Raw genomic sequence first — 13,189 nt, 5'->3', positions numbered from 1 at the left:
CGTCACATCAACCGGTATAACAAATAAATGTGAAGTAGTTTACACACTTCATTAATCCTCAAAAAAAAAAAATAATAATAATAAATAAATAAAAAATAAAAAATTAAGGTGGTGCCATATGAGCAAGTCTGGCCAGCCATTTGGATTTAATTCAGAACGAGGAACATATAAATTCAGCTAAATATGATGGCTAGCCCGTAGAATCTTGATTCAGAGGAAGATGCTTAGACAAAACCAAGGCTAAACGCACAAGAAAACAACCAAAAAAAGAAGCAGCAGCCATTCACCTGATGTTTCACCGTTAATTTGCAGCCTCAAAGTTTTTCAGAGTAAACTTCGTGGAGATAGAAATCATGAACTTTCTATTTGCGTAAGGTAAGACTGACTATTTTTAAAAATAAATCCATGCACAGTACAGTAGGATAGATGCCTAACAAAGTGTGAATTCTGGCACAAAAACCTCACTTGGGAATCACAAATTTGTAGCCCTACATCCTGAAAAGGCAAAGGGAATTGTGGTATATAGTTGTCGCAATAATCTTTCAAAAGAGAGTCGATGATCAAATAATGCCAGCACTATTAGATTGTAGCTAATACAAAGGATCAACTGGGCAAGTTACAAAACTCTTCAATCTAAAAAAAATTGGTGCATCATATCGAAAGCAAGCAGTCCATAGAGGAAAATTACTGCAGAAACTTTTCTGCAACCAATACTACAAGCTAGAGTTAACTGCAATTATATATCAAGTGATTAAAAAAACAGAGAGCAGTATCAAATAACGGCAGAGCATTAGACTGTTGCAAGTACAAAGGATCAACTGGGAAATTACAAAATTCTTTCATCTAAAAGAATTGGCGCACCAAAACGAAGGCAAGCCATTACAGAGCAAAATTACTGCAGAAATCTTTTCTGCAATCAATACTACAAGCTTGAGTTGTGGCAATTATCAAGTGATTCTAAATATAAGCCATGATTTGCTCAAATAAAGAAAGAATTCCGGGCATTACTTCATCCACTAATAATCTGAAACCTCACCAACCAAGAACCCGAGCAAAGAAAAGAAGAGATACAATCACTTCATATTGGGGCTCCAGGCAAATGATGCTTCCGATATGTGGGGATGAAACCAGGGCAGAGCTACCAGATATTGCCAATATGTCACATTCGCTCTATGCATGAACGTAGTGATGCAACTTGTACAACAACACCTTTCCACCAGCATTTCCCATGGCCATGAAACCACCACCAGGACTGAAATCCAAACAGCGTGGATAATGTAGAGACATATTTAGTGGAGGCCAGTTTGAAAATACAGTAAATGATGGCACATGTATCAACTTTAAACTATTCTTCTTCATGTTAGAAGAAATAGCCAATATTTGAGCATCATTATTAAATTTCAGAAAATCCACTTTGGTGGTTAGATTTTCTATGGTCTTGATAGGTTTTCTCTTGCCCCCTAAGAACTCCTCTCTGTTGTAAATATTAACAATCCCACTGTCTGAACCAGCTGCAAACAGTTTGCCATTTGGGGAAGTGCAGAGAGCCGTACCATTCATGCAACCTTCATCTACACCCTTATGGAAGCAAGCCCTTGTTCTCAAATCCCAGTGGTACACCTGGCCATCACCGCCAGAGCTCAATAATTGCTGCCCATCATCAGCAAAAGCTAAAGACCGAACTGTTCCATTCATCTTTAGTGTCCCTATCAGTTCCTTCGTTTTGGTAGAAACCAGCAAGATATAACCTTCATTTCCCACAAAGGCAATTGTACTAGAATCAGGGGAAACCTCAAAATGTTCCAAGCTTTTCTCCTCCCTGCCAACCAGGGGACCTATTTTATCGACGGTTGCTTTTACTAAATCAAAGCTGTAGAAGAACTTTCTCCTTCCTGCTATAATAACCTGAGACCCATCAGGCACGAAAGATGCCTTTCGAACGGGGCAATCATCAAGGAAGATACTTTGGATCTTGGTATTGCGTTTGCCATCAATTTGATAAAATCTAAGCCTTCGATCCAATCCTGCAGTAAGTAGCAATTGAGCATTTCGATGGAACTGGACTGAATTTATTGGACCCTTCGAAGGATCCTCTACATTTCCATCTACAAGTCTTGAGTATTCAAGAAGTCCAGGCAACAATTTTGAACTGCTTTTCACAACAAGGTCTTCATTTGTTCGAAGGATATCCTCAACAGCTTCAACATCCTTGTAACCACGGGCTAGTACTGCCCCATTTTCTTCATCTGATGACTCATCATCAAAAGATGAATCATGCCTTGCTCGTGAATCAAGTTGGGCCCACTCTGTTCTGGGGTTCAGCTTAGCATGTTGAGCCCTCAATCTCGACACATACTCTGAACCAGATATCAAACTCTCATCCTCTTCCTTCCTCAGTTTCCTTAATCTGTTAACTTGAGCAATATTTATGTTGGTTTTTTCCTCTTCCTCGTCTGCCCAGACAGGTTTTCTTTGCTTAGTTTCCTCCTCATCATTACTTCTTTCTGAGAATTCTCCATCCTCTTCATAAACAGAGAGCATACTATTTGCAGAACGGTCCGTAAAAAATAAAGCAGAACCTTTCTCAGCTCTGTCTTGACTGTCCTCACCATCTTCCTTCCCAAACTCAACAGGGGAATACAGAGAGCCAAACAAAGAGTTCTCCAGCTTCTTCATTTCTCTTTCTTGCTCAATTACCAACTTCTCATCCTCATCCTTGCGCTCTTTCTTTCTCTTATTCGCCCTCAAAACATCCAAATCTTCATTTTCAGTGTCTTCATTTCCTTGCAGAAATGAAGGCTCATCAGCATCCTCCCTTTTTGTCTTGTTGGCTCTACTTTTGGGGAGAATCTTTTGAGATATTAAACTCATCTTTCACAAGACAAATCCTGCCTCTGCAAAACCAAAGTAAACATAGTTTACTCTAAAAATTATATCAAGAAATGGAAATTTAGTGCTCAGGGCTAATCATAAATTATTTTTCATTTTGATCCACTGTCTATGTTCAATTTTGAACAACTAGGAAAATATTAATTCCAGAATACAAAATATGAAACTACATTCTTAAAGCACTCCCGATTAAACACACGCACACGGCCGAGACCAAAATACAGGTCAGAAAGGCTGCCATACAGGGCATTGTATAGTTGAACCTGTACAAAACCTAAAGAAGTTGTATACATCTAAAAGCTCCAGCTAGATGGAATACACAAACTGGTAAAGTCTTATAGTTCTGAACAACACACCTGGAACAGGTCAAGTTTCTTACACGCGAAACCTCCTTCCTCCAACTCAAAAAATGAAATCTGAAATAAAATATATCAGGTCAATGTGAATTTCAAATTTACAATGATAACAACCAGAAGAAAGTTTCCACTAAACGATGTTTGATCATGCATTTTGACTTCATAATTTACAAACGAAGCAGGGGAGCACACTTCAAAGAACAAGATCCCCGGCCGCTTCAAAATATCACTAAAAGTAAATAAAGCATGAACTGAAGAGGGCAGGCATTGAAAAAGAAAAATAAGGATATTGGAGACCAGCAACCATGTTAGATTCAATCGGACCTCAGGAAAAATGCCATCAAAACTTATCAGGTCATTTGAAAACGATACATTCAGTAAACACCAATTCAAAGTAACGTACTTTTAACTTAAATCAGAACCCGATTCAACTAATTATCAAAAAACCCAAAAGAAAAAAAAAACAACCCTTTTATATTATCTTCTACGGTTCTTCTGGGTATCCAAATCCACGGTTACAAACCCAAAGAGAAGGGTAATATGCTTTGCGAGTATATTTCATTCTCACATGACTTCGCTCGATAAAAACCCACGTTTTTGCTTCAAGAAAGCAAAATTAAACACTCCATAACTCGAAAATGAACGGTTAACATAAAATAAACAAAAATATATGGGAAACATGGGCAACAGAATCACACAAACTGAAAACAAAAACATTAAAAACATCGGAGAATTGCTAGTGAACTCTAAAAGTGACAGCAAAACAAAGGTGGTGTTGATAACTGCTTACCTTTCACACGGGTAATGGACGTAGAAAAGCCGCCGGAGCGAGCCAACCACGGAACGGAGAGAGAGGGGGAAGGGGAGAGAGACAGAGAGGGAAATAAGAGGCAGTAGGGTTTTAGGTTTTAGGTTTTAGTTGCCGATGAGAAGAAGAGAAGCAACGAAGCGGCGTCGTTTTGTATGTGAGGTAATGGGCCTTATGTCATACACCCATCATGTGTGAGCCAGTACAAGTCTACTGTGTGGACCGGGTATGACCCATCATGTGTGAGCCCGTATAAGTCTACTGTGTGGACTAGGTAGAAGGCCAATAATTTTTTATATGACTTGTAAATTTAATAAAAATTTAATATAAAATTAGTGAATTAGGGTTAAATTAATTAATTTGCTTAATTAAATAAATTTGGCTATGGTTAACCTATATAATCTTATATTCATGCATCGATATGACCCGACACACAACAAATAGGTTGTTAATTTTTAACACAACTTGCAAACCCAACATGAAATTACAAGCTAAGATTGAGAAATATGACCCATTTAATTAAATTGTATGAGTTATAGTTGATTTTTATAGTTTTATATTCATACTTTAACACTGTCTCCATGAAATTTCAGCCTCTTTCTTCTGCTTCTTTTTATCCTTTTATCTTTTTTTTTTTTTTTTTTGTCTTCTCTTTGCTGCTTGTTTGATTTTGATCGAAAAGAATAAACTCTGATCCATAATGTTTCTTTTGCTTAAAATTAAATACTTTCTTATTTATTTGGGGCAGATTTTTTTATGATATTTAAATTTTGAACCACTCTATATTGATATGCTATGATGATACCGAATATATTAAACCTAAATATATACTATAATAATAATAATTTTTTTTTAAAAAAAAAAAAAAAAAGAAGGAAAACACATATTCAGTAATTAGGATTGAGTTTTTATTTTAATAGTTAGGTCTTTAGATTTTCCTTTAATTTTAAATAAGTCATTATGTCACCCAACTATCCAATAAATCAACAATATATCATGTAAGACAAATCAAATAATTTCATATAGCTCTTATTTGCCCGATGATCATATACTAACTATACGTACCACCACGTGGCATATATAGTTATTTTAAATTACAAATATACCTCAAAATTTTTAAAAAAGATATACAATTAAACAAGAAATAATGTTGAATGAATTAAAGAGAAGGCAGGCCTAATTGGTTGAGGTGGTGGTGGACGTCGGAAGAGTGATCCTCGAGCTTAGGGCGTTCAGGCTGCACCCAACGCCCATCCCTGCTCCTCACCATGCCCTTGTTCTCATCTTGCCTCCAGTAAGGTGGGACCAAGTAATGGTCTTTCAAGAAATCACACGCCTTGTTCACCAGCGCAAGATCTCTTCCACTTGCTAGCACAAATCTATGCCCTTTCCCATGGTATCTGCGCGCATCATCATGTAATTACCACATTTGCACAAAAGTCAACAAAACCAACGCTGATTACAAGTAGTCTTGAAATCAATCACCATCATTGCTTGCTTCGATTCCAAGCAATCATATCACATATTACGATAATATATATATATATAAGAATAGTAATTTACTAGACACCGGCTTGCATAAATAGTGTGCACGCCGATGTTATAATATTATTATTATTTTTTATTTTACTGTTTAAATATTATTTTAATAATATTTTATAATATTATAATACCAGCGAACATACTGTTCATACACGCCGGTGTCCAATAAATCACTACTCATATATATAATGCCTTAAACGAGCATCTTCTAAATAAAAATATCCTATAATTTTGTTTATCTATATTACTAGTATTCCTTACGCATTCGGGATGTTGTATTTACTGAGCATGGCTCGAATTAATTAATGAATTTCAACTTTTCTTATAAAAAAAAAAAAAAAAAGAAAAGACAGCAAATATGAGATAACATTACTTATTATTTATTCATATAATTATAAATTATTTCGTCAGTTTTTAAGTTGTTGGCACATTTTCCAATGTAGGGCCAGTAGGGGTGACTGCCAGTTCCAAGGTCTGACCCCACAGTAATGGACAAATACTCGTAAATCGTAATTCAAAGCACTAGAGTTCACATTTTATAGAGGAATAAATTAAAACGGCTCGTTCAAAATTGAAGAAATAAGTACTAGTTAGAAACATTATGATTTATATATATCAAGAAAACACATGCAGTTTATATTGTAAATTCTTTTATATCATTATTAATCATAATGTTTCTACTTTCTAACAATAAATATTTTTCTGTCAATTCATATCACAGGCCGACAGATTGGCATGACTCTTCTATATGAATGGAGAAAATGGTTGGCATGAATAGTAAAGATTTGACCTTAATGAAAAGTTTTAAAATCCCGAAACCTTGTTTTTAAGCTTTTGCCTAAGAAACAAGTACGGGTTCATTATAATGTGACCAAAGTTTTTCTTTAAATTAAATTTGGATTTTTTTATTTTTATTTTTTAATTCGGTCTATTAAATTGATATGATTTTTACATGCATGTTATATTAAAAATATATATGATTTTTAAATGCTCTATTAAAAATATATGAGATAATTAAAAGTGTATATAAGAACCATATACATTATGGATGCCGAAAAAAATGTCAAACTAATTTGAAGAAAAACTTCGTTGACTTGAGAAAGAAAAAAACCACCTCCACGTACTCCACTATTCTTTATAATCCACTAGCATCAAATTGCTTGTAAGCTTATCTGACTCGGATCTTATAGTATATATAATGTCTGTTTTTTGGGTAAGGATCTTATATTATTGTGTCGCTACCATTCCAATTCATAACCACAAACGATAGAAACTAGTGTGATTAATTAATCATCTTGGCTCTTGTTTTTATTAATGGCTTCCATGCAAGTTGTAGTTTTAAACAAATGAAAAAAGATCTCCGTATTTGAATAACAGATCTGAGCTCTCGATTCCATAAGTTTCTTGTCACATGTGCACTGCCTTGCTTGTTTTTATATTCTTTTTTATTATTATTTTTAATTTTTGTATGCATTAAATTATATATGGATATTGTTTTAGTTAATAATTAGTTGGTATGTGAGAAGTGTGTCTCTACAGCACAACTGGTTAAACTATTGACATGTCGTAAAGCCTGTAATTAATCAAATTCTTTGTTACAAGAAATTGGATCAAGGGAGGTATAAATGGAAAATTTTTAGATCATCATATTCATGCATAATTTTTTTTAAAAATAAAAATAAATGAATTTAAAAAGCTTACCCATCAAGCAAATGCAGGTGAGCCTCCAAATTATGTGCAGAAACCGGATCGGCATTCTGCTTCAAAAACGGGGAGTTTTTGTGATCCAAGCCAAGTTCAACCCCAACGTGCGAGTAACTCCACGGCAACCCCTCGGCCCACTTCATCACCATCGGCGGAACTTGCTCGTTGAAGAAAAGCCCCGGCGACTTTGGCACCACGTCGTGAATATTCACCACCCTTAAAACCTTGAGCCCCAACGTCTCAAGCCTCTCCTTGAACCTTACGTTCCCCACTCTCGGACCCGCAAACGAAAACACGCACACCGGCACCGCACTGCCGTCCGGTAACACATTCAACCCCGTCTCCACGATATCATACGCGCTTAGAACGGCCAGCGCCGCCCCTAGACTATGCCCTGTGAAGGTAATGCTTACTTCTTCGCCTGCGTACACGTCCAGCAACCTTTTCACCTCGCTCAATATTTGCTCTCTCGCTGAGAACTTGCAAAACCGGCACGCCTCGTCTTTGTCCGTGTAGAGGTCTAAAAACCCAGATTCGGCTTTCACCGTCGGATCCGGACATGGGATTTTGTTGGAAGAGATTGGCTTGAGGAAATCCATTAGGTCTGCAATCCACTCCAGCCTTGTCACCGTGCCTCTCCATGCTATGGTTATATCACGGCGGCCTAAAAGTCTTGTCGTTTCGTCGTTGGAAACGGCGACGTATCCGATCCAGTTAGCGTTCTTGCTCCACACCTTAGGCCACCGCGACTTCTTGAAGAAGTTTGGTAGATTGATGTTTGAGGTTGCGAAGATGTAGCGAGAGACGTCGTAGCCCTGGTGTGACGTCATTCCTAGGGAGTCAAAGAAATCGTGACGCATGAACCTACAGCTTCCGCAGTACTTGGAAAAGGGGTCGAAATCGAAGGCGTCGTAACATGCCTGCGCCATGTCGCCGTACCTGATTAGCTCCGATCGAAGAAGCGGGTCCATTGGATCGAGCAGGCCGACCCAGTCATCTTGGCCGTGGATTTCACGCCACGCGTCGGCTAGTTGGCGCTCCGGCAGCTGGGAAGTACTGGTATAAGCTTCTTCGTCTTCTTCTACTAGGTCGGTAATAACGGCCGACAGGGAGTCGCTTGTTTTGGATAGCACCTTGCATATTGTGGGTGTTGTTTTTGTGGCAACTTTTGGAACTCCAAGTTGGTGGGTTATGGATTGGAGGTGGGTGTGCCTGGGTGTGGGGAAGGGAAGGAGAGTGTGAGATAGGGAAATGGCCGCCATTGAAGAGACTGAACAAAAGTTAGATTCGTGAAAATAGTGGAGATGGGGAAAGGTGGGTGGCATCTATTGAGAGGCTGCAGAGTGCAGATAGAATAGAATAGAAAAATGGGTCTCCATTACCTATGCAGCTATCCTATTTATATAATCATGATTGAATAGTTTATTAATGATCACGTTATTCATGTGGGAACCGGATCTTTGAAGTTTGAACCGGAGAGTAGCTAATTCTTCTAAATGAAAAAGTAGAATATTTGTCATGTTATTTCATAAAATTTGGATAAAATTTTATTCAACTTATTCTAATAATAAGTGTTAAATGTCGCATAACACTGTAACAGGTAAGAGACACGTATTTTCTTATAAAATTTATTTCCTTCCAACGAGCATTTAAGCTTTGTCTTGGTCATGGTCATCAAGGGGGACTAGTCTTTTTGATTGATTTCAATGAAGTTCTGGGATTCTGGAAAATGGGTACGTAGTTCAAATATTATTGAGGAATGGACTGTTTGCGAGGAAGCATGCAATCACCACTTGTGGTCAATAATTAGCTGTCCTGGTCATTTATGGTAAAAAAATAGAGCTTGTGGTCAATAATCAGCTGCCGCCTGTCAGGGTCATGGTAAAAAAAAAAAAGATAAATTCTATAATTTTATGGGCGGAAATATCATATGCTTGAATTATATGTAAATTAATATAATAATTTTTGAAATTGAAGAGTTCCTTTGATAATGACTCTTATTACAGGTAATTACAAGACATTTAACCCTAACATGATTTTTAAAATTAACTATTTAGGATATTATGGAAAAAGTGGTCACTTCTTGCTGTCATTTTCATACGTACCTAGATAGCTCGTAGCTTTTTTATGACCAACACTTTATTCGTAACCTCTAAAGTCACCTGCTTTCTTAATCATGGTGTGTGGGTGGCTGACGTTTACGATGTTAGATATGGAAAAAGCTGCTTGCTTTCCTTTTCATACTTCATAGTTCATGTATATCTTTTTACTAGCACTAATTATCCCAAGGGGAGGGGGGGTGTGGTCAAGTTCGTTTTCGGGCTCTTTCATGTGCGCAACAATCACAAAGAGATCGACTTGGCAAATAATCAAAAGAAAACAATATTCGAGATCAGCGTTACAGCTGTTAATGTCTGATCGGATCTCTATAATTGTCTGTCCTATGCAATGACGCTGACAATTGATAAAAATTTCAACTGCTTGTTTGATCAGTATTCAGACCGTCTCTTCTCATTATCTTTTCATATTAGCAATCTTGATAAGAGGGCAAGAGGGAGTGAGCTGCAATATGGAAAGGTAATGAGAAGAGAAATGTTTTGTCTAATTGAATGCAGAGAGAAAGGTACTAATCATCTTTGGAGGGTTTGATTACCGACGGGTCTAGTAGCGTCCATTTGACGAAGAGCCAAGCAAATTTTTAAGAGTATCGGGTTCAGCCGTCCACAACCTAGCTTGCTGCCAAAATTCGAGTGCACCACCACCCATAGATAGCACCCAGCAATCGATTTCTCCTACTCCAACTCAGTTACGATCTATATAATAAAGGAAGCATAAGTGATCACTTAGGTATGCAACGTTGACTCTAGCCAAATTCTATCTACATTTTTTTTCCTAATTCACTTTCACTGACTTGGATGTTAGAGCGTGTTGTGTACGGAATTACAATATAGGATCTTAAAGAAACCAGAAAATAGTAGAATAGAAAATAAATTAATCTTCAGCTTAACAAACATACATTTGTTAGTGAAGACGATTCAGAAAAAATTCACTAACAAAAGATGGAGTACAAAAGTAACAGAGAGAAAATCACTCAAAACCCAATGCTCCAATACACTTAAATCTCACTTTCACACAAAATAGAGAAAAAATTGACAAAGAAAACCATCTTCTTTCCTATGTGGCTTCTAATTTTTGTCTCTCTCACTGTGACTATGTGGCATGCTCTTCTTTTATAGGTCACAGTGTCGGTAAGCAAAGACTCCAAAATTGAGTAGAATAAGGACTACACACGTGGGCACAAAACCAACTCCTACGAGGAGTCAAATAGGCGGTGCAGACAAATCCAACTACAACCTGGAAAATAATTCTTGATACAAAATTTCTTCCCTAACACATTACACCAAAAGTCTTATCTGGGTTTACATATATATATATGCTTGGCAGCAACTTGTAATAGGCGTGCAATATTTCTTTTCCAAAAGCTGGAACTGGATATTGTTAATGATGGTGGCATCTTCATAATCTCGAAATATGTTAACTAATTAACTTTGGTTATTCCATCTAGGTAAAGCCACGAGATTGCTTTTTCCCACTCTCATGTTTAGTGTCATGATGCTGGTATGATACGTGATAAACATGTTAGAACATAATTCAAAAATGTTAAATAATGTGGCATCATTTAGAGATTGAGATCTCTAGCAATTTGTTAGCACATTGTGAAATAAAATATCACATGCTTAATATCTATCACAGTCATAACTGTATTTTCGAAGCATCTTATGTTAGTCGGTCCAAATTGATACTCATTTTATTTAAGATATAGGTCTTACTTATATGCTAGATCTGACTCTTTTTTCCTCATAAGATTTCACTATTTCAACGAAGAACCACGCAACCTCAAGTAAGAGACAATAATTTATGTGGTCTAGGGACAGTCAAACAAATGAGAAATTCATTATCAATTGATGAAATTACAATAAGAGAATCCTAGACACACGTCTCCATAATCTCACACCCAAACAAACTATGTGAAAGAACTCCAAATACTTTGCATGATCAATTATACATTGCAAGAGATGGTGTAAAAAATACCCGTGTTCATGGAAAACATAAGGAAAAGTTTTGATTTACAAGTCATAAGTGATTTATTGTTAAATAAACACGAGTTTATCTCTCAGGTTTGTTTAATTATCATTTATTGCAATTCCCAAAAGTAATGATTTTGCAGAATTCATTATGACTTGTAATATAGGTGTAATGCAATCAAAATTAAAATATTGAGTTAATCCTTTATATAAACTTGTGGTTAACACAACATTAAATGGAACTCTCAATTTTAAAAAGTATCACAGATGGTACATGTAGACATCTGATAAATGCAGTTGGTACTTTTGTCTATTATGTTTTGTCCAATAATTTAACGGCGCGACATGTCAAATCAATCAATGACTGTCACGTATTGCATTTGCCCAATTAATATTATTTTTGTAAAAAAAAAAAAAAAAGTTAAACAAAAATAAAAGTATAAAAAATATAGGATGACTCGACCACCTCCTTTAGTCATGAGGCATATGGGACACTTGTCATATTGTAATTAAACTTGACGTACGTGTCATGCCATTAAATTATTTGACAGAACATTGATGTCATGAAAGTATCAACTACGTTTATTAGATATTCACAGATATCATTTGCGATACTTTTTTAAATTGAAGAATTTGTTTGATTTCACATTAAACTAAAACACTACAAAAGTAATTGGCTTTTTTTTTTTTTGCTGTAAATATTCATATGCATACTAAATAACGGATCAAGTTCGGCATACTGAACAGTGAATATATGTGAAAAATGCAGGGGTGAAAAGACGATTACGGTTAGTTGTTATTGGCTAAAATTGCTAAGCGTAACTGCCTAGGTGGTTCACTAGCAGTTAGTGGTTAACCACCTTCTCTAACTGCTAATCGCTTTTTAATGGAAATTTTTTTAAAAAAATAATAATAATAAAAAAAAAAACCAAAACGTCATCATTTTTATGACAATACCCTATTACATATGACGTAATTTATAGAGTTTATACATTTTTATATATTAAAACACTAAAACAACATAGTTTCGTGTATATATATAAATGACCCGCCTTTAAGGTGGTTAGCGATTATAGCAGTTAACGGTTAGTAGGCGATTATTAATGACCCGCCTTTTTGGCCTTTGAAAAAAGTGATCTTAAATGATCTCTCTCAACACACACTAAATATTAAAATGACCTCTCTCAACCCACACTAAATATTAAAATTTATAAATCATATACATCCATTTTATCAGTTTAAATAATTACAAAAATATTTGAAATAAACATTTAAATGAAAGGCTCACGTTTTTTTGGGGGATAAGAGGAGACCCGCTGGATCATGGACCCAAATTTCCTCCTTCTTTGGGTGAAATTACTACAACAGTCAACTCCACCCTCTTTTGCTCTGGATCTGCGATATTCGCGCTACCTTGTCTTTTGACCATCTACACCTTGCTGATGGAAAGCTCATGATGTTTTCGGTGATCATCTATGATGGAATGAGACACAATACACTCGATCGGGACCGTCCAAGTAATCCACCCAGCAAATTAAAATGGATTTATTGTCTTTCAAAAGCAATTTCCGATTTTTCATTAGCGCATTAATTACATTTCCAACACCGAGCAATAATTCTCAGAATCCATCAAAATCCAAATTAAATGGCAAAATCAAAATCACACAATTTTTTTTTTTTTTTTTTTTAATGCTTGAGATCCTCTATTTTATACCTACTTTCTTAGGGATTATGCAAAATTAGTCATTGTGATTGGCTTAAATTACACATCACACTCCATGTGGTATATATAAAAAATAATTTAT

The 13,189-nt window shown here is 36.0% G+C and overlaps 2 protein-coding genes across 3 annotated transcripts; both read right to left on the bottom strand.

The window, feature by feature from the left end:
• Positions 1 to 772: 772 nt before the first annotated feature.
• On the bottom strand, positions 773 to 4,151 carry LOC132166428 (U3 small nucleolar RNA-associated protein 18 homolog). Of its 2 annotated transcripts, XM_059577233.1 has the most exons (3): positions 4,036 to 4,151; positions 3,246 to 3,305; positions 773 to 2,894 (listed from the first exon to the last, which is right to left on the bottom strand). In XM_059577233.1, the coding sequence occupies exon 3, from the start codon at positions 2,869 to 2,871 to the stop codon at positions 1,171 to 1,173; it is 1,701 nt and encodes a 566-aa protein (XP_059433216.1). In that variant the 5' UTR covers positions 2,872 to 2,894; positions 3,246 to 3,305; positions 4,036 to 4,151; the 3' UTR covers positions 773 to 1,170. The 2 variants fall into 2 exon arrangements, with proteins under 2 accessions (XP_059433216.1, XP_059433217.1); XM_059577234.1 differs by lacking the exon at positions 3,246 to 3,305.
• A 901-nt stretch (positions 4,152 to 5,052) lies between these two features.
• Positions 5,053 to 8,654, bottom strand: LOC132165732 (phospholipase A1-Igamma1, chloroplastic-like). Its single transcript, XM_059576408.1, has 2 exons — positions 7,297 to 8,654; positions 5,053 to 5,453 (listed from the first exon to the last, which is right to left on the bottom strand). Exons 1-2 carry the CDS (start codon positions 8,622 to 8,624, stop codon positions 5,213 to 5,215), a joined length of 1,569 nt encoding a protein of 522 aa, XP_059432391.1. The 5' UTR covers positions 8,625 to 8,654; the 3' UTR covers positions 5,053 to 5,212.
• Between the last annotated feature and the right edge of the window lie 4,535 nt (positions 8,655 to 13,189).

Source organism: Corylus avellana, chromosome ca11 (assembly GCF_901000735.1).
Source record: "Corylus avellana chromosome ca11, CavTom2PMs-1.0".
Taxonomy (NCBI): domain Eukaryota; kingdom Viridiplantae; phylum Streptophyta; class Magnoliopsida; order Fagales; family Betulaceae; genus Corylus; species Corylus avellana.
The sequence above is the reverse complement of the archived record's forward strand: the minus strand, read 5'-3'. Positions and strand labels throughout refer to the sequence as shown.